Here is a 22,021-nt window from a genome sequence, read left to right as displayed (position 1 = left end):
CTGAACTTGTAAGAAGTGAGAATGCCATGAAAGCAATACTATTGAAATGGGGAAAATTACTCCTTGACAGTGGTGGGATGTCCTACACGCTCATGCAGGATTTACATTAAGCAAAGAAGAGGCTGATAAAACAGGAGAAGATTTCTGCCGGGAAGGGCGAGTCTAAAGAGGTGAAACCCAAGAAACCTCTGTCCTGTTTAAAAGGATTCTAGCTTTTGTTTCCCTGTATATCTAAAACAACTAAAGATTTCCCTAGTTGAGGAAGAAAAACTCCTGCCAAAATAAATCTATTAGGAAGCTGCTAGGAACCCTCTGGAAAGAATGCTGCCTCCTTGGCCTCTATCGCTCATCACTCGTTCCTGCTGGTGGCTACATTGAGATTCGTTTGGCCACTTGAGCTTCCAGAATGGGGCGACAGTCGGTGTTTTTTGAGATTTTGCAAACGGGAGGGAAAAGAGAGTAGACCTGCTTGATGCACACAGAGGTGAAACCCTGGGACTGTAGGGTACGTGGTCTGTCTTGTCAATGAAAACTCCTAACATTAATTTTCAGTATTGTGAGCCTGGCACTTTTATTAAAAACAAAAACCCGACCAAACCCCCTCATGCATTTCAGTCCCACTCAGTGATTAAATTAAAAAAGGCCTCAAACCTTTATCCTTTTCTCATCCTTGCTTCACCCAATATTAAATTTTCCTTTGCAATGAATTGCAAATAAGAACAAACCCTAATGCTGTCCCCCCCAAAAATTAAATAAATAAATTGATGCCTTTCTGTGATGTCTTCTCACTGAATATTGCAACTAATTTTAGTTATTGGTGATGAAAGCTCAAAGCTGGTTTTTCCTAAGAAGGTTATGATGTCATTGTGTTTTACTGGCAACTTCTGCTTTCAAAAAGTTAACATCTTAAGAGATGAAGCCCATTCTGGTTTAACACCCGAAGCATCTGAATATCTTCCCCCGCTTGTAAAATGAAGTAGATGTTAATATTCTAATTTTATTACAGTTTTTAGAAGTATGCATTTGCCCTTACTCTAGCAGTTATCTTTGGGTTGAAACCAAACCTTCCTTTTATTTTTCTGCAGTTTTACCTGTTGTTTTAACTCTTAGTGATGTGTTCGTCACTTAGTTTTACTAGGTATGTTTTAATTTATTTTCCCTTGTTCAGTTAGCAGTCATGGATTCTTTATGGCAATTGTAATTAGTTTGCACCAATGTAAAAATGTTGTTGATTTCATATATATTATAGTTTATAAAAAGCTAAAAATTTATGTAAATTCAGTTTTGAATTAAGAGTAGAAAATTATGATTGCCAAAGGAATTTCAATTATGCTTGTGTGATAGTGATTTCTTTTACATACAACACTAGCCTTTGGCAGTATTTCTTTCAGGGTTTGTAGCAGAAGTATTGTAGAAGTATCTTCACAATAATCTTGCAGAATTAAAATGAACATTTTAATTTAGAAACTGAATCCTACATTTACCTAAATTTTAAATAAATGTGGCTATTCCTGGGTTATGATGAAAAGTTATTGTGGTTTTTTTTTTTTCCTTTTGTTTTTTTTGGAGTGGGGAGGGTGGTAAGAGATTGTTACAGTAAAGGTCAGTAAATCTAAAATATTTATTAAACCAACCTGCCCTGTCTGTCAATTAAATTATTCCTTTAAAAAGCAAACAAACAAACAAATTCTCCTAACTGAGTTCTAGAAAACTTCAGAAGATACACAATCTATCCTGAGAACTTTAGCAAGTATAAACAGATAAGGGAAATAATACGTAGTAAGACTTACAATGGTGTATTCCCCATAAGATTGTGATATAACTTCAAGTGCAGTTAAGAAAACTTTTCTAGCTAACAGTATAGATAGTTGCAACAGTATATGCTCCCTAGAAAGTAGAAGTTTTAGGTACACTTAGGGAAAAAAATCCCTCCCCCCCCCCCCAAAAAAAAAAAAAAAAAAAGGAATGGTACAGCATGGCCTGGAGACTTGATAAAACTGTTTGAAAAGTGCTGTTGGCTCCGTTTTCTCACCCATAGGGTTTAACTTGCACTATAAAGCTACAGTTACAGATTAAGAACTATTGGGGGTCTTCTGACATCAAAATTAATAACACATGGTTTATTTTTTCTGGGGCCTGCACATTCTAAAATTATTGGCTGTAATGACTGATACACTAGCAGTGTAGGAATTTATAAATCTCTGTTCTTTTTTTATGGGAATGTAATAATTCAAAATTTGAATTACTTTTTTTCTCAAGTACCACCCCCCCCCCTTACCCTCTGTCCCCATCCCTCAAATCAATAAAGATTCTAGAATTGAATTAGGATATTGCAGCCATTCATTTTTCCTGGCCTCTAATAAAACTCCGGGTATCCAGTACTGTGGTTGTGAGTAAATCAGAAACGGCTAATCTCAGGTACTACAGAGTATCGTTGTCTGTGGTAGCAGCTTACAGAAATTCGGTATTCATCCCTAAAGCACGTGTCCAAGTATTTACCATTCATTTGTAGATCAACTAGCTAGCTACTTCTATGTGTTTGAGAGAGGACTTGAATAAAATTAGTGTTGTGTAAAAATCTGAAATTTGACATCTGCAAAGTCTTGATTCTTCAGCATCTACTGTGTAATACTTTTCAGTGCCTCTTAACAGATAGTTATGGTTCAGTACTCAATTTGTACTATATTGACAATAATCCAGTTAATGTTTGCAAATCCATACATCTACTAGAGGCTGCATTTTTATTTCTAAAATCTGTTTTAAAGCTCTTTTATTCAAATGTGCGTTTTCTGTAGAAAAGAAAAAGCTTTAATTACTTATACTCTACATAAAACTTAGTCCTAAATCAGCAGTTTACAATATTGGCACTCCTTATCGTCACCTTCTTTCCACTTCTCCCCTTCCCTGAGGAAAAGAAGAGATGATCGGCAAGTAGTCACCTGCCATTTTATGTATGCCCCTTCAAATAGAAAGCTGTTCTTTATTGCATCTCAGAAATTTATAAAATACTTGACAGTAAAAATCTTGTTAACTGTCACTTTTTTTGTTGGTGTCCATGTGTTCTTTTCATCAAACTTTCAATTGAAAGCTCCAACGTATTCTGGTTTTGCAGCTTAGGAACCACTGATTTATTTTAAATCATTCAGTTTATTAGATGAGGGGGAAATAAACTGTGTAAAACAAAGTAACTGTTTAAAATAGAATACATAGTTTTAACAATGGAATGTTTTGAGATTAAATGCATATCAGAAATTTATAATATCCTTAGCATGTTTTATGTGGAATCCATCAATAAGGAAGTATTCCTATCAAATAGGTAAATGATGGTAAATAAATAACTATTATATTTTACTAATATCACAATCTTGATCAAGCTCCAAATCATTTAAACTTTGCCTTTTCTTTGATCTGTGGCACATTGTTTTGTGTTGAGTAAGGGGTCTAGTGATGAAAACACTTGCACTTTCAGGAAGTTGGTTTCTTTTTTTCCCCTTCTGCCTTCTATAGACTTGTACAGGCTTGCTTGTGATTTTGAATGTAAATACAACTTAATTTCTGTTAAGACATTTGAGGACCCTAAAAGCCTTGCTTTAGTGATTGGGATAGTACCAGTGGAACTGTGGGAAAAGACTCCCTGTTGCAGGCAGTTGCAGAGAATGAAGAAGCAAATGTGTAAGAATTAATTTAGAGTAAAAGAAACCAGAAACACACCTGTGTTACAAAGTGATAATTCTCTCATCTCCGAGAAATGTTTTTAAAAATCTTTTTCTATTTCATATAAATGAGTTTGAAGTATTTTGCATGATTTATTATTTCATCTGTTGGTACTGGTTAGCAAGATGGAAAGTGGCAATTTATGTCAGCCTATTTGAGCTCTTAAAATATTTTGGTATCTTTCAAATATATAGTTTTGAAAAAATATGCTTGTCTATTAATGTATCCTAAAGTATTGTTGCTAATATACTCTTGTTTTTCTGTTTTACTTTTGTGGACTGTCTTCTTGGGAATAATTCTGAAAATTTCCATGTTTCTGATGAATCTGATGCAGTTCACACGATTCCTCTGTGATTCTCCACTTGAGGTATGTATGAATTCTAGAACTAAGTTATGAAATAAATACTTTTTTTTTTCCCCTCTCCAATTTCCCTGGACAGTAAACCGTATGGGTATAGTTTGTATATTATGATATTTGTATCCTCACCAGCTGGTAAGGAAGGTAGTATGGAGTTATCAAAGGAGTCTGAGGAGTTGGATAATGAGCTACCACTGACTTTCATATCACTGCATTAAGAAACAGTAGCAGAAATCAAGTGGTAAATTTTTTCTGTTTTACTTTTTCTGTGAAAGAAAAGAATATATTACTAAATAATTTTTTGAACTTGTATTTTACCACAATTTGAGTTAAGAGTTTAGGAGAGTTGATATTGCTTCATTTCCAGTAAACAAACTGTAGGAGATTTGTGGCACTGTTTTTATTGTTAGACTTAAAGAGTTAACTACTGCATGACTCTAATGAAATTGTCAGGTTATAGTAATTACACTAGTAATTTGATATGTTGCAGTTCGAATGAAGCCATGTGTGGAGAGTCTGTTGCTTTTCTCTGCTGAGTCCACTTGCCTTTACATTCCTGAAAGCTGAAGAGTAATAGAGCTCATTAGACTTTATAGGAAAAGGGCTTTTATCACCTCGTCAACTCTAGCAGCAGATTTCCATTATATTCTTAATTTTGTATAGCTTCATAGATGTTGATGCACACTTCCCTGCCAGGTTTATACCAGTATTGTTTCTTACAGACACTTTTTATTGACATTTTGGAGCTTGAATTAAATTTTGTGTGGCACCACTACAGATGTCTTCAATTAGAGGAAGTTAAATAAAAGGGTTATATATCAGAGGCCAAGGAATTCTTGAAATTCTTTATCCTAAAACAGTTGCCCCAAGCAAAACTAGTAGTGTGTTGTCTGTTTACTCTTTTGAACAAAAATAATTTCAAATATTTTCAAATCAAATTTAAAGCTTACATAATTTCAATTTACATTTAATTTTTTTTTAATATTACTACCCAGACTCTTTCCTTTCTTCCCTTCCCCCCCCTTTTTCTAATTACTCATTTTAGTCTCAGTTTTGGCTATTGGCTCTGTAACAAAAAAATGAATAGTTCTAAGAAATGATACAATATGTAGTAGCAGAAAACTAGGCAGTTTTCTAGCAGTAAACAGGATACTGTAGAGAACTGTTTGCTTGGTTTTTGTTTTCTCTCCCTCTCCTCTTAGATGCTATGTTTAAACATTTGCCATTTTATCACCATTACATACCTAAATACTACCTTGTTTGGAAAGATAGGATTATAATGGCTCAATATAGGAGAATGGCTTGCATGAGTCTACCGAAGAGACAGTGTGGTCCGGTACCGTGGCGCTACCTAAGCTGGAATGTCTGTAGAGGGAGGATAAGGCACAGGGAAAATTTGGACTGATCAGAATGGATTCTTAGTTTTTTGATAATCAGTGGGTTAAGGATGCTCTGTGCCAGTGGTGGTACCAGCATCATTAATAGTCATCTCCGCACTTGTCCTTCCTGAATTGTTCTGTGGTGTCTTAAACTCATTTTATATTTTAAACCCAGAAAATTTATTGGTATAAGATGTTCTGAACTTAATGCTTGAGAACAGAAATGAATATCAATTGATATTATAGGATTTATCACTACCTTCCCATAATGAATTAAATCTGTATCGTTTCCTTTCAGCTGTCTGTTTCCTAAGCTGAAGAGCCATGGCTTCTTCAGACTGTGTGGAAGTTGTTCTTATTTTTGATCATCCTTTCAACATTTTAATGCACTTTTTTTCTGCTTCTACAGTATCATTTCTGAGATGTGATGATTGGAACTAGCCTCAATATTTAGATGCATGATGGAATTGCACTGTAGAATGATGACTTTTTTTTCCAAATCCTTCCCTAATTGCTCTTCAGTCTTCTTGCATGTTGACTGATGCTTAGCATTAAATTGATATTTTCATAAAACTGCTGTCATTATCTCAAAAAGATCTTTTTTTAAGTGTGAAAGGCTAATTTATACCCATTGTTTTGAATGTGTATTTATCAATGTTTTTCCCATGCACTTTAAATTGGATTTATGAACATTTGATGTTTCTTCTGCCTCTTTAATCACTCAGTATCATGGGTTCTTTCTGCAGTTCTTTGCAATCCATTCTTGTTTGACTGTCCTGAATACTTTTAAATCATCAGCACAATTTGTTGGAACACTATTGAGTCATCTTTGGTGGATCACCCACAAGTATGGAGAACAGAATAGGTTCTGTGTGTAACTCAGTGAGCTTCTTTTCATAATGTAAATGATCATTTGTTCTTACTTTGGTTCTTATCCTTATTGAGATGCTCGTTGAAACTTAAAGAACTGAAAGACATTTGTGAATCTTCATCTCCTCTTTTCAAAAGCACATTGACTTCTGCTCAAATTTATTATGGTTATTAATGTGTGTGTTAATTCTTAGGAGATCTAATAGCAGATATTTATCTGTTATGGTTACAGAACTGTAATTCTCTGGATTACCTCCTAAACAACGTCACATTTCAGTCATATTCTATGCCCTTCTAGGGACAAAATCAAATGTAATTTATTTCCTTTTGAGATCCTGATAAATTGCTTTGATATTTCATGGGTGTTTTTCTTGTCTTTGTGGCAATAACCAGTCTCTTGCTATTAAAGTCCCTTGTGCCTTCACAGCTTCCCTAATCCTTTTAGCATTTTAAATTTACTATCACTATTCTGGTTAAATAGTTGACAGTATAGCTCTAATAGTATAATACTATTTCTTATTAAGGTGCGGAAGTTAGCTCTGTAGAGCGAGTGTATTGCATTTTGATGTAGTTAATTTATTTACTTTGTTTCAAAACTGTACACTTTTTCTTTTTAACAATGTGAACTGCCACCTCTCTGCTGACACAGCTTATACTTGTAAGCTCATTTTCTAGCATCCCCACTAATCTGTAATGAAAGGAGGACATAGAGAAAAAGAAATATGTTGGTAACCAAAAGAGATAGAAATCTACCATATGGTAGGTTTTGTGTGTGTGTGTGTGCCTTTGGGAAATGACCTGCTGGAATTAATCACTTCATTTCTTTGGCAAATAATTTCCACTAGAGTGTAGAAGTGAAAGGTTTCCTGTTTTTCTCTGTAAGGAATAGCATGAATTTCATATCCTTCTCCCTTCGTCCACAGCAGAGAGCAAAATGGAACTGTTCAAAGTAGAAAATTTAAATGATGTTGTCACGAAACCTTCCAGTAAAAAAAATAATCATGCAGTTGTCAGGGTCAGGAACCATTTTCGGTAGGTGATTGTGCAGAGCCTTCTGCAATCACATGCTAGTCTGGCATTGCACTTAATAAGCGCAATTTCCATACAGTAAAACTTTCTTAAAAGTAACAAGAAAGACTAATGTGCTTTGAAGCAAATCGAGCATTCTCCACATCACTGAAGCTTCATTTTAAGCAGTAACATTGAGGTATACTAATTGGCAATATGCAATGCAAGTTGATACTAAATATTTAAATGTTAATATTACATTATAAAATATGAGAAATCAAATGTATTGATAGAATCACTAGCTAGCAGAGTACAAATACAGGTAGAATTAATTTCTAATGGAATATATTGTATTTTTCTCTGCAGTATAGTCTAAACTTTGGGAAGGAAATAATCTGCTTTCAAATTTTTGTCTTGGATTTAGTTCTTATGATGTTGAAACAATCAAAAAATCTGATTAGGTAATTCATCATATTGAAGATTGAGTATAAATTGTTAGTTTTAAACAAGTTGGCCCCTCTGCATTTTTTTTTTTTTTTTTTAATACAAATTTGGAGATGTTACGTGTTTATTTGGCAGTACCATCTAGCCTAGAACTAGGCAACAGGACTATCTATATCTATATCCCTATCTGCTGATGAGGGCTCAATCAAACCCTTTACTTTTAGAACCCTTTATGTAAATTGAAGAAAATAAATAACTCTTAGACCTTATTAGAAAAAAACGTGAGGCAGAAATAGCTATGAAAACTGCAGGTTTTTAGTAGTCCCTAGTCACAACACGTTTATTTGTGCTTTGACTGTCTTAGTTTTAGTCTTTGCTTTAGTGTTTACTCCTTTAACTTCTTTAATAAATATATATATTAAAAAAAAGATTAACTTTTGAATTTCCCATTTCTTTTTTTACATGTGTCCTGTAGAATCCTTGAGGATTTTTTTTTATTTATTAAAAAAAACCTGGAAGCACTTCACTGGTTAGGGGAGTAGGAGAATATTATTTTTAATCTCACTTGGTTTCCACATTAATAATGCCTCTGATATTATGTTTGTTGACTCATTAATCGTAGAAATTGTGACATTTAGTAGCCAGAATAGCTCATGTTTTTGTAGTACAAGGGCTAAGGTGTATTATTTCTGGTTGATAAGGTGAGCCCTCTCTGGTGGGGCTTGCTCAACTGGCGTCACTTTTTGTATATTTTACATTGCCTTTGACAAACATGGTCCCAGGAGGATGCGTCAGTAGTGTGAAATGATATACATAACCCGTTTCAAGAAAACACTTTATATTCTAGACCTATTACATGTCAAATTGCTGGGATGATACCTAAGAAATCACGTTAATGGAGCCAAGTATTCACTGAGATATTGGAGAAAACATAATACCTACACACATTACAAAGGATCACATTGTATGAAAACTTTTTGATGGGGAGGAAAATGTTACCTTTTTTTTAATGTGATTTATTTAATGTAATGGAGAACCCAGAACATTTTGCCTGAAATCAGTCCTGTGCATATGTTCATTATAAAACATAGCCTCTTTTATGTATATAATATTTCATCATAATTGAATTAGTGAAATAATGATGTAGTTTATGTCTTGCTAAAAGTTCTTACCTGATGGTAACATTTCGGTTTGCAGATGTCTGCTGACTGAATCCATACTATGCCCATTCTAAGGTATGGGGTTCCCCCCAGTCACAGACGGACACATTCTTTTAGCTTTAGAAGACTTTGCTGTGGCTTGTGTTCTTTTTTTTTTTTTTTTTTCCTGTTTTGTTATAGACAATTTTCTTTTAATACTCATTAAATTCTATACAGTGAATTTTTGACTCTACCAAACTATTTAACTAATGGAATATGTAGTTTTATTGGATGTGCATAACATAGCTTCATTGCCTTGTGTTTCAGAAAAGTTGGAACCAATTCAGTTTATAAGAAATCCAAGTATTGCTTTTGAAATTGTGTGATACAGAAGTGTGATACAGCTTTGTTTGCTAAATTTAGTGTACTGAATTGAAATACTCTAAAGGGTATGAACAGAGGCTTCTGTCTGTGACTTTGCTGGTCAATGAACTTGAAATATTACGGAGTTCATTGATGTCACTCTGAATGCATTTCAACAGCTGTCCCCTTTTTAAGGGTAATAGCAGTAGACATTGGGGTGCTTGGAAGGAGCAGGAGGAGATGCTGTCTGGGCCCAAGTCTTTGGCATGCCAAAGTTGACAGAAAGTTGTAGCTGATACAAACTAGAGTATTTGCCCTGTTTTAATTCATGCTTGAGGTTGGTGTGCATTTAGAGTGGTAGAAAGCCATTGATGGTGTCTCCCTGTCCCTTTCTTGAGCGCTAACAGCAACTTTGGTTCCTTGAAGGAACTCCTGTATGTGTCTTGTGCCCTTTTGTTTTTCTAAATGCTAAAATAAATCACCATTGAAAAGCCAATCAGTTAATCTTACTTAGAAATCATAGGAATGTGATTAAGTATTAGACCTGTGTAGGTCTTTGAATATGCATGAAGCAAATTATTTATACAAGGAGAAATAAAATCTCTTTTACCTGATACTTGTTTAAACAAGTCTGCATTATATTGCAAATTGCATTTCCCATTGATTTACATGGGATGTCTATACCGTTTTTACTGTCACTTTGGCAGTTGAGAAGTGAACTTAACCTGCGTTGAGAAATCCGTAGAGAAAAATTACTTTTCTCAAACTTTGACCAAGTCACTGCTTGACTGTCTCCCTGCTTGAAAATTTTTATACTGACCCCATATTGACTCCTTGGCCTCTACTGAAAAGCTGTGGATGTTATGTGAAAATTTAACTACTAAATAAATAAACTTCTCATAAATGAGCAGAAACACAGCTTAATATACTAATATCCTAGTCTAATATCCTCATATGCTGCAGAATTCAGCTCTTGGATATTTGATCATTTCATTTTTACAGTATCTGTAGCTACATATCTAATTTTATACTATAAAATTGTGTATAAAAAGGCAAATGTTTTATTATATGGCCTTTACTTTGGGACTTACTGGTTGGGTAGGTCAGTTGAAATGATTTTTGTTCATGTGATTGGTATCTTTTGACACATGTGGTAACAATTAGAATAACATCTACTGACCATCTTCTCGTCAGTCTATGCTGCTGTATCAACATACTTGATTAAACCCACCTTCTGTTGTTGTAATGCAAAACAGTTGGTAGTAGTAGGTAATATTGTCAGATTTATTGAGTGAGAAGCAGCTTTCTGAAGATCTGGCAATACAGTGAAGAACACGACTAGATGGATAATTAAGTTGAGCACTGTGGAATTCAGGATTAAAGTAAACTTGACATTAGAGAAAATGGCATGCCAAAATTGGTTGTGTAATACAGTTTAAATTAGGAGATCATTTTCTTCTTAATTTGAAGCTTCAGTTTCTGGCTTGAGACACTTGTACCGAGTACGGATGTGTACTTCACTACTTGTTCAAATGTGGAATAGGCACCAAGAGTAAGTTCCTTGATGTTTTTGCAGAAGATACTCTGTTGTGGGCTGACAGAAAAGAAGCTGTGCAGATTCCTTTGCAACAGAGAGTTTGAGATTCTTGAATGAAAGTTATTGAGTTGGTCCAAATAAACATAAACAATAAGCCTTTCAATTCTGTGTATAAATGCTGTTCTCAAACAGTTTTAATGGACAAACCGAACTGAGAAAGAATTTCTGGGGCCGAAGTGATTCACTTGCAGTGCTTGGGGGAGGAGGATGGGGACGGGAGGCAATTTTAACGCCTGACTCAGAAAATTGTGGGGTGAGGTAAGTCAGGCATGTCTGGCTTTTCCCTGAACATAATCATCTTTCCCCCACCTGCTGGCCCTCTCCCTCCTGACATTGGTGGCCACTGGCAGCATGGAGAAAAGCAGAGTAGTGTCATTAAGTGTGACAGGATGTGTTGGACTGGACAGTTGCAGCCAGCTTTGAGGAAACACTGACAGAGTAATGTAATGCCTGCGCTTTACTTTTTGTAGCCTTTGCACTTTGCCTTGTTAAAGAGTTAGTAGGTCAAGATTAAAGGCCAAACTGTGAAAAAATATCTGCAGAATTTCTGTATGCATAATCATGCATTGAAAACTTGATGAATCACACTGCTGTTTTACCATTCCAGTAGTATAAGTGCTAGATGGCAGGGGCTATTTTCAGATTCGTATTTGTGGTGTGTGATATGTAGAGTTTACTGATCATGAATACAGTAAAAATCACAAATGATAGCAAACTTGCACCATCTTCTCTGCTACTCAGATTTTTTTTCCTTTCTCTATATACTCTGCGTATCGGAGTATATCATATTTCTCACAGTATTTACTTTTGTCTTAAAAATACTCCCTAAAATCTTTTTTTTTATGCTGCAAGTCTACCTGTTGAATTACTGATCCCTTTTTTGTTTTGTTTTACTTAGGCAGAGAATCTTCCAAATGGACCAGATTGTGGCTATGGTTCTTTTCACCAGCAGTATTGGCTAGATGGGAAGATAATTGCTGTAGGTGTAATCGACATCCTTCCCTACTGCGTGTCCTCTGTGTACCTGTACTATGATCCAGACTATTCTTTCTTATCTTTGGGAGTCTACTCAGCATTACGGTAAGAAGACATTCTTGTTCTTCAGTCAGACATTATAGTAATAATTGATACTTTTTCCTATATTTGAGCTTTTGATTTTATTTCCATTACTGGAAACACTAGCAAAGGATTTATTTTTTTTTATATTCTCTACAGGTGGTTGCATTCCAAATATATTTTTAATGGTCATCTTTAATTAGGCTATATAGAAGATTTAGAATATTTTAGTATTTTAGAGATTTTAGTATTTAAAGACTAAGAACACACAGAAATGAAGTACGTATTTTTTATTCACCCAGAAGATAATTTTGTATTGTTTAGTTTCAGCAAGAAAACACCTTTTTTTGTTGGAATAGGAGTAATTTTCCCTTTGACTCTTTTCTTAGCTCTGTCTGAATGAAATTAATCATTTTTATCGCTGTGTGCACACTGAGATCATAAATAACAAAGTCTCTAAAAATAGTTGTGTTCTGAATTAATAGTTTCCCACTGTAGTAGCGTTAAATATATTTTCAGGTGTAATACTCTCATTATCTTCAGAAAACTTGATGGAATAATCAATATAGGCTTTAAAATTCATAGGATTATCAGCCTAGTTTGGTGTCTGCAGACCAGTGGGAGCAGTGAATAATGCGTTCCTCTGAGAATTGCAAGCTACTGTTTTTCCCCCTATGAGCACTTTTGATTCCATTATTATTATAAATAAATAAACTAAATGAGTGGAAATATTTGTGCATCTCCATTGTTTGTTAGCTTTTTTTGCTTCTTCTTTGCTGACATGAAATAAGCTGGTCACAGACATGTCAGAGAGTTCCCCAGAGAGATCCTGGTGAAGTGGCTGGCTTTGAACTACATGTCAGACCTGCCTATTTTCAAGTTTCTGTAGGTCTGAGAAGTCCTAACAAAAATCTTTGACTTTTCAGACTTGTACTACACTCTGGTACCACTATATGTGATAGAATTCTGAGGTCTAGCTTTCCTCTTTCTCCAAGGCATCCTGTCTGATCATACCTTCTCTGCAGATGGAAGCTTCCTAGCTACCCCAGTGCATAGTTTTACCCACCAGAAATACATAACTTTTGAAAAAAAGAAAAACTTTTTTTTTAAGAAGTCTCCTCCAATCGCAGTTACTTCATATACTTATGTAACAGCTAATGAACTGTATGCAATTCCATCTTTCAGAAGCCTAACCACTCTTTATTTTTTAGATTTCGATTAGTATCTTTTGATTTCGTAAGAACCTTTTTTGAATTCTGCTTGTTGAGTGTATTTTTCTCTTCAAAATGGTGAATTTTGTGACTTCTGAACGAACTTTCCATGGATTGTTCAAATGCGTATGTCAAAGGGTTTCCCCCACAATGTTTGCTGTTGACATTGCTGACATCAGTCTAAGGTGTATGGTTGGTGAAATGAGGTCCTGCAACTGTGCTCCTCTCTATCTCTGGAATGTGCTGGGCTTCTAGCAACCATATGCTTAGCCAGTTTAGTTCAGTTTACTGATCAGAACACTGTTTGCTTTAGCAACCTGATTAGTGAGCTGAATTGGCTCAGTGAAGAGCATGTTAACACCAGAGTTGGTGCAAGAACTGTGGTGGGACCATGCAGCTGGGAATGGGTGTCATAAGCATTAACGTAATTGATGGTGTAGCACTTCCACTGATCTAAGTCTAGAAGAGTCTGAATTGGTCATTTTATAATGCGATCAGTGATGCTGGCATTTTCATAAAATTAATTAGAGTTCACAAATGTGTTTTTAAAAAAAAAAAAGTTTGAACTCCCACGACTTACAAATGACCTTTTTTATATCTGGAATTTATCAAGTTATCTGAATACTAAAAATTTGTCTTTTAAAAATTTTTTTTTTTAAAGGAAAGGTGATCATTTACAATAAAATACTAAATCTTCCTGAGAGCTGTTTTCTGGTGTTTGTATGTATCACATTACTTTGTGGAATAAAAGACTGACACAATCCATGCTTCTGAATTCTTGAAATGATTTTAAATTTTCTGCATAATAAATTTTGAACTTTATGTCAATGCAACACACTTGCACGGCTCAACTAGTGAAAAAGCAGCTTATAAATTCTGCTGCATTTAAGGCAATAAAAATGCATTCCCAACAGTCTTAGAGGGAGCCAACCTTGTTCTTCTTTCAAAAAGGGAGGGAAAAAAATCTTAGGGAGGATTTAGGGAGTTGCAAAGGAATCCGATACCTTAAAAACTGTTGCCAGTTTTACTCTGAGGAGATTAAACTGCATTGCAGTCCTGTCACTTCCAGTTCATGCTATTTTGAGAATTTTTGATGCTGAGGTCGTAGAAAGGATGGGATATGATGATAATTTGAAATATATAGGAATGTAAGTAAAAAATGAGGGGAGAAGAAGCTGCTTGTGAAATACCAGTCTTACCAAAGGAAAAAAGCTGACCAAGAAATACTGACTGAGTTTCATTCTTAGTTGCAGGGTAGGAAGGGTTTAACAAACCTTCCCCTACTACCTGAAATCATTAATAGTAAACAGTCATAGCATTTATAATCTCTTTTGTAAGAGGACAAATACTTGCATTTCTTTTGAAACTGGGTTACATAGCGTTGAAGTACTAAGTCTGAATTTTGTATTACTGAAATGAACATATGTATATAGTAATATATTGCTTACTAGTTAACCACTCTTGCCAGGTGTTAATAGCCATTATAATTCTTCAAATATGTATCATAACTGAAAGCTTTTCCGAAAGAGTGACTTCAAATCTGTCCTCTCTTTTCCATAGGAATGATTTAGGCAGAAAGAATGCAGGTACATGTTAGTTATGTGATGCTGTCAGATCTCTTGGCTGCACCCAATGGTGTAGTAGGAGCATTCTCTTGTGTTGGATCACAGTGTGGGCTTGGAGCCCTGTGGGGAGAAGCACGCACTCCCTAAATCCTGTTCAACATTGCTCTTTCTCACCTGCTTTTGGGAAGCCTTAGGCTTACATATGGTCAGCTGTTCAGTGTGGTAGTGAGCTTCAGATCATGCCAGGAAGCTGGAAGAAGCCACGGCTCTGTCATGAGACTGCACAAAATTCTGGCGCTTCAACAGGGCAAGTGAGGGTTAGGGGAAAAGAGAAGGATCTTCTCTCGTTCCTCCAGTAAAGCTGTGTCTGGAGTGGGTTGGCTGAACAGGTAAATGAAAGATAAAGCAAGAACTTGTGTTAAGAGGGTGTCTTATCTAGAGTATATCACTGGACACTGTAGTACATGTGAGGACACCTGCAGTTGTTCTAAGCAGCCTGGCTTTGTTATCATGTGGACTAATTCAGTTTAGCCCTTAGCAAGCTTGGACAAAGCTTTGTTGCCCGTAGTTAGACTGCTCCTGCAGCCCAAGTTACCTCATTACACTATGGTCTACTTACTTGACTTTATGTTCAAGTCTTTTATCTTATTAAATCGGACAGTGTAGTCCAATTGCAAACAATATTTAAGCATATTTGAAATGTAAAGATAATTTTTTTTCTTGTAGTATTTCAGCTTTTTTTACATGAACTGCACAAAGGTTTTGTTTAATTAGGTCCAGGATAATCTGCATGATTAAGGTTGTTAAGGTTGTTTAACTTTGTGCTGTAATTGCCTTAAAGATTATATATATGTGAAGTACATGTTTGTATATTTTTGGTAGTACATAAATCTCACTTTCATCATCAGATATGGAGTAACTTATTTCTAGCATTTCTTTTTGAAAAGGATGTGTATAGATACATAATTATAGTAAATTCGTGATGGATTCAGCAAAGTACATGCAACCAAAAACAAATAAATGTTAGGTTTTTAGTACCTTTGAGCATCCTCATTACTAACTTAATTTTGAAGTGATTAAAAAAAGTGTTTGTACATGCTTCCTATATGCACATTCTCGTGTCCTCTTAAATATTGAAAGTAATAATTTAACATCCCTGTTCTGTCAAATTTGATGAAAATTGTAATTGCCAAGATTCAAATGCTGTAAAGACAAGCGTTGTAGTGGAAACGCTGGCAGAATATTTGTAACAACAATGCTTGCCTAGTGCCAGTAAAATAAAAAGAGAACTTATTGTGGAATACATTGATGCTTCTCTTTCAAAATAAATGAGAAGATCATACAAACAATCATGAGATAGGTGAAAAGTAGCTTTTGTTGCAGGAGGATGGATGTTTTTACACGTAAATTGCTAGAATGCAAACAACAGAACAAACAAGAGGCTTATCCTTGAAGCTTGTTGATTTTTAAAAGTCCTGTGATGTTTTCCTGCGCTGTGTTAGCCTGTCTGTGTACACTAGCGAGGCCAGATTTCTGTGGAATTCCAGGGTGCATGAATATTAACAAGAGACCTGTTAAACAGAGGCTTTTAATCACTTGCTGTTTGAATTTCAGGTCGGTCACTTGGCAGGGCAAAATGCATAAATGGAGGTTTTTTAGCTTGTGATTTTGTTTGCTTGTTTTTAGCTTTTTTTTTTGAGTTTATAGTCGTCTTTGTTTACTTGATCAAAGTCTAGTCCTTTCAATGGTTCAAGAGCCAGGTAAATGTAAAATATTTCCTCTATGAAGAGGTAAAATAAATATAAGAACTGTATTCATAAGTAATTAATGTTTTTTCTTTACTTTCATAGGGAAATTGCTTTTACTAGGCAACTCCATGAAAAAGCTCCTGATCTCTGTTTTTATTATATGGGTTTCTACATTCATTCATGCCCCAAAATGAGATACAAGGTAAAGTGTGTTTTTACTTATTTCCTTAGTGTACTATTATTCAAAGTATTTGACAGTGTTCCTAGTAATATAATATTTTGTAATTGTCATTTTGCATTTTAATGTAGACTTCATATGGTTAAATTTGAATGTTGGTTATTATTTAACTTGGCTTAGTGTTTTTGTTTTTTCAATTTAGCTGCATGTGGTATTTATTACAAGTTGGCTTACAAGCAGTTCACATGAAGAGGTTTTCCAGGCTGTCAGATAATAGTTTGTCATTTGGTTACCTGGGTATCTCATATTTACAATATATCTGGCAATAGTCTAAAATTCTCCCTTTTTTAGGTTTGATTGAATATTTGGGGAAATGTTGCTTAGTGACTACAGGCAATGATAACATGCCGCCTTGGTCTTGGCTGTACTTGTTTTTTTTTCCTTTGTTTTTTTGTTAGAGATATGGGACTTACTCTACAGATCAAACCTGTGAGAAGCAATGGTTAGTAGCTATTTTGAGTAGAGCCCAGTAGCAGATTTTTGAAGACAGGGTCAGGAGATTCCACAGAAAGTTTGGAATAACCAGTTTGTCACCAAACCTCCTTTGTAACTCATGTTAGCCACAAATTTGCTTACACCTAGGTGCCTGAGAGTTTCTCTCTTCCGTGTTTTTTAGACCTTGTGAAAGTGGTATGTTTTCTCTGTAATGTGTGATTGCCTTTTGAATATCAGTATACTATTTCACTATACTGAACAGAAATTTGCCAAACATTTGCATGTAACCAAATATATCTGTTAATAATGCATAGTTTTATTTTCTAAAAATATTTCTAATATGGAAATATAGCTCATAAAATAGGATTTGTATGGTTTTTGTTTTGTTTGCAAGTATGCTAAAAACCTTGCAGGTTTTTTTTTAATAGCCATAAAATTGGGAGGGTTCGTAGAAGTGATGGTTGTGAAGAAAGACCCATTTCAGCTTTATTGTGGCCTATGCTACAGGTGACCATAATGATTCATTTTTCCGAAAATAACAAATTCCACCCTCCCTCCCCATTTTTTTAAAAGATGTTTGTGACTTTTTCCTTTGCCGACATGAATTTATCATCAACATTTGCCAGCCAAAGCAAAGAGAATGTTAACTTTGAGACAAACCAATTGGTGAATTGGAAAATACTACCTCTGTAATCTAAATCTTTGTAAAGAATATCACATCACCATCTTGAATCATGGGTTCTGATTACTTACTCTACTCCTTGCTAAATATTAAAAGGTTTGGGATGATTCATTCATGTTGAGATACTACAGAGTAATATCCCTTGTCTATTCTACAAGCTACATAGTTCAAGACTTGTAATGAGAATGCATTCAGTTTACTAGGGCTCTTCAGTAAGAAAAGAAACTAATCTGACTATAATGACAAAAAATATCCCACTTCTTTAAGGTATCATTGCTAAGAAACTTTTGGTTCAGCCATTTGCTTTAATAAAGCATGGACTTTGTATCCTTGAACTAAATAAAGCTCATACATGAGTCAATGTATTAAAGTAGCTAGCAAGCTATTAAAATGTGGAGATTAAATGCTATGGAACTTAACTTCAGTAGCCATTATACATTTGTATTACTTACAACAATGTGGAATCTCTTCTATTGAGACTATGCTGTTATTTGAAAATGATTGTGTCATGAATATGATCTTCTAGAGAGGCTTCTAGTTTTCAGACTCTAATACTGGAAATTGAACGAGGTGTAGATAATCTAAATTTTTTTTGCACATTCTAATTCCTTAAACTTATTCTTCCTTGCTTACACCTGATGCTGCTCTGACATCACCGTGATTGGTAGAATATACATTTTAGCCTTTTGGAAACCTATCCATGTCAATGTTCTTAGATCAGTGTGGCCCAGTATGGAAATCATTCTACCAGGGGTAGGGGGAAAGGGAGAGGAAAAAAAATGACATATTTATTCAGAACACACAAAATAGCAGGTAAGGGAATGCTCTCTGTGGGGAGAATAATTTTATTAAATGAGTTGCAATGGTCCCCCCTTCTACTTTTTTTAACATTGGCCAAATGTAATACCATTGAAAATCCAGTTGATATTAATTCTGTAGCCTTCACCCTCACTGAAACAAATTTTAAAACTAAGCTTTGAAATGCTTCTGGATAATGCTACTACTCTTGTGAAGTGATTAGTAGTGGTAAAGTAGTGACTTTGCAGATTAAGTAATTTAATTATGTCTGCTTGACTGACTTACATTATATGTTGAAGACTTTGCATGGTTCCAGTTTAATAGAGATATTAGAGGTTCCCTTCCCTTAACGACATTAGTCTGGAAAAATGAAAGGAAATGGGTGGACATTGTTAAACAGATGTCGTGGTAAGCAAATTAAACGATGAAGAAAGGAAAAGGAAGGGGCTGAAGAACTAACTACTGTTTCTTATCCTCTGCTTGTAATGTACTTTGCAAGTTACGTGTCCTAGGATGTTTGGAAATGGAGGCTAGGCGCAGCGTTATCTGTTTACATTAGTAGTGACTTATGAAGAACATTTGCATGCTATACTTGTTTACTACAAAGTCACAGGATTTTGGAAAGGGTTGTACTGGGGGCTAACTCTTTCCTTCTGGTCTCTGATTGTGCTCAATAGAAATGCCTAAGCTAACATTTGCACTTGATTTTTGCAGTAAACACTGTACTGGAACTTTTCCAGCAAAAACACCTGAGCTTTGACTACTGGTTTGCTTTGTGCTGTCTGCTAGAGCCCACATTTGTTAGTCTGGGTGCTCTTTGCAGCTGACATTCTCCCTGCTGATTGTTGAGGGATAGCTGATGAATCAGGATGCAGAAGGAGTAGTGACTTTATGATGTTGATTTAAGGAGTTTGACAGTGTTTCACTTTGCATGAAGTAAAAGTCAGTCTTATGTGCAGGACTTTGTTGAAATAATTGGGGATCTGTGCAATGAACTGTTTTGCTCACTTATATTGTAATCCAGGACTGATGCTTTAGTATTGTCCACAGAAGAATGTGGAGGAATGTTTAAATTTTAAATACACGTGAGTCTTGGTTTAGATGTGCAAATACCCAACTGTAAGCATTGAAGTCTTGTTCTGCATGGGTACTTTTTTGGAATGAAAAGTCTAGACATCTCTTTTGGATTCTCCTTTTGCTGTGGATGTAAAGTAATGATCGAATATCAATTTTTAAAAACCGATTATAGGTGTTCATTATGACTGAGCCATATATAATAATAGCGTTTCCCTTCTGCAACAGACCATCTTGGTACATTTATGTTCTCTAATGAGGTCCAAGGAACAGGCAGAATATTTTGCTGAAGTACTGTTTTCTCTTAGTAAGGATGCTATTCCTGTGGCACAGTAATACAATTTAAGATTTCTGAATTTTCAGGGAGGAAGTGAGATAGAGTATCTTCCAGCCCATGGATCAGACATGTAACTACAGAAGTTCTTAAAAGGGACCTGTATTTGACTCTCTGCTCCCTTTTCTTCCTTCTCTTTACCTTCACTCCCAAATAGCTTGCATTTGACTGCAGTGGGATTTAAAATAATGGAGTACCAGGTAAATTACGTAAGATGGGGGAAGAGAATGTATAGTAATATTAGACTATTTTTTAGTTCCCAGCTCTTCTTTATTCCTGTTTATGAGTTTAATATTTATGACTGGTAAAATAAAATATACATTAAATTGAGACAAAGGGATTTCTGTAGTCCTGTTAACTATATTAATATGGAAAAATATTATAAAAACATTAAGCAATGGCTTTATTCCACTTTTTCGGGGTAGGTTAGGGTAATGCAAGATTAAAATGGTTCTCTGAAGAAATTCATGACCTTGTGGTAAAACTTTTCAGGCTCTGTTAGATGTGGTAGTTCTTACGTTGGAAAAATAGTCTTGTGGAAAATTTTCCAGGACTCGGAGGAGTCAGAGTCTTTTTCTTAATGCATTTTGAAGTCTATGATAAAATTTTAAATACAAAAAAAATTTTATTTTAGAGTGTTGTTGGTCTTAAACTTGTTTCTTGTTTTTTTAAATACTGTATCTGTAATCATTAATGCTTTTCAGTTAATGACATGTTTATAGAATTACAGAGATAAAAGAACCGACTTTAGTCAACAGTCATTTTGAAGAGATAGTTGAGAGGATCTTGGATTTTTTTGCTGTACTGAACCTCTGTCTGTGGTATCCCACATCTTTCAAATTCGAGAATTATACTTCATGGCTCTGTGTTATTAAATTCCATTCTTCCAGTCACTACTGAACTCTGAGGTTCTAAGCTACCCCCTTCTATTCTTTCTTCTGCAGTTCTCTGATATTGATTTTGAATCTTGTGGTGGCTGATACTAAATAGATTTTGATTTCGTGCTTCTGGTCTAAATAATTAGTGTGCTTGCTGCCCTGCTTTTATCATTAAGGTCTGTGACCTTAAATCATGTTTTCTTCTAAGTTCTTATATTGGGAAGGGGCTGCTAGTGAAGTTCTCTATGCGAGTTTCCTGACTTCTGGGCTTTCCAAAGCTTTTTCAATGTCAATATTTTCATGCAAATATTGCAATTTGAGCACACATTGTTACTTATTTTGGCCAATGTTCTGCTTTCCCTGAAACCATTCCATTAAGTTTGTAAATAAAAATTAATGTACTTTGAAGTGTGTAACAGCTCTAATATCTCCTTGCTGTGTTATCTCTGTGTACCATTTTAAGACCATTCTGTGATTTGAAGAAGTGTTTTGACTGAAATCTTTATCCAGACTTGTCTGCAGGCCAAAGTAAATGGAATTATTTCAAACAGTCTACTTTGGTATCAAGACGTGGCCAGACTTCAGATAGATGGAACACTAGAAAGGGTTCTGAAATGTCAAAAAAGAAACAAAAGGCTGATTCATCTGTGATTAATCATTCTTAAAATAAATGCTTCAGACTGACTGTGGTCATAAGCGGTGCCCCTGGTATTTTATAGAACTCTAGAGCCAATTTCTTTGGCTGATTTTAGGAATTTCAGCATCATTCCTTCAGCAGCAGTGAAATATATACAGTAGTAGCCTGCAATTCCACATGCACAAAATCCAGTATTGTGTGTTTCATTCTCAGGAGCCCTGACTCTTTCACAGTTCCCTGACCACGGAGTTTAGTTAACCTTTTCAATAAGCCTGGACTTGCTGTGTAAGCTGAAATGAATGAGGGAGAGAGACTCAAAGCAGAATGTGATCCTCTATGATTTTTTGTTATAAGCATATGCTGTTATGATTCTGCCACTGAAGTGCTGATGGGTTTGCAAAATATGTCACTAGTTCCACCCAGAAAAGAGCTGGCATTTTTGTACCTCCATGATGGATCTTTTTGTTCAGCATGTACTTAAGTTGCTACCAGC

General features: G+C 35.2%; 1 protein-coding gene across 7 annotated transcripts in view; it reads left to right on the top strand.

The window, feature by feature from the left end:
• The window catches only part of ATE1 (arginyltransferase 1), a 97,349-nt gene that overhangs the window by 29,618 nt on the left and 45,710 nt on the right, over window positions 1-22,021 (top strand). For all 7 annotated transcript variants that reach the window (XM_067300331.1, XM_067300337.1, XM_067300330.1 and 4 more), the window contains 3 exons: window positions 4,049-4,081; window positions 11,771-11,952; window positions 16,555-16,654. In XM_067300331.1, the coding sequence (XP_067156432.1) occupies window positions 4,049-4,081; window positions 11,771-11,952; window positions 16,555-16,654 (315 nt within the window). The remainder of the gene's footprint in view (window positions 1-4,048; window positions 4,082-11,770; window positions 11,953-16,554; window positions 16,655-22,021) is intronic.

The sequence above is a fragment of the Apteryx mantelli genome, chromosome 7 (genome assembly GCF_036417845.1).
Source record: "Apteryx mantelli isolate bAptMan1 chromosome 7, bAptMan1.hap1, whole genome shotgun sequence".
Lineage (NCBI taxonomy): Eukaryota > Metazoa > Chordata > Aves > Apterygiformes > Apterygidae > Apteryx > Apteryx mantelli.
The sequence above is the reverse complement of the archived record's forward strand: the minus strand, read 5'-3'. Positions and strand labels throughout refer to the sequence as shown.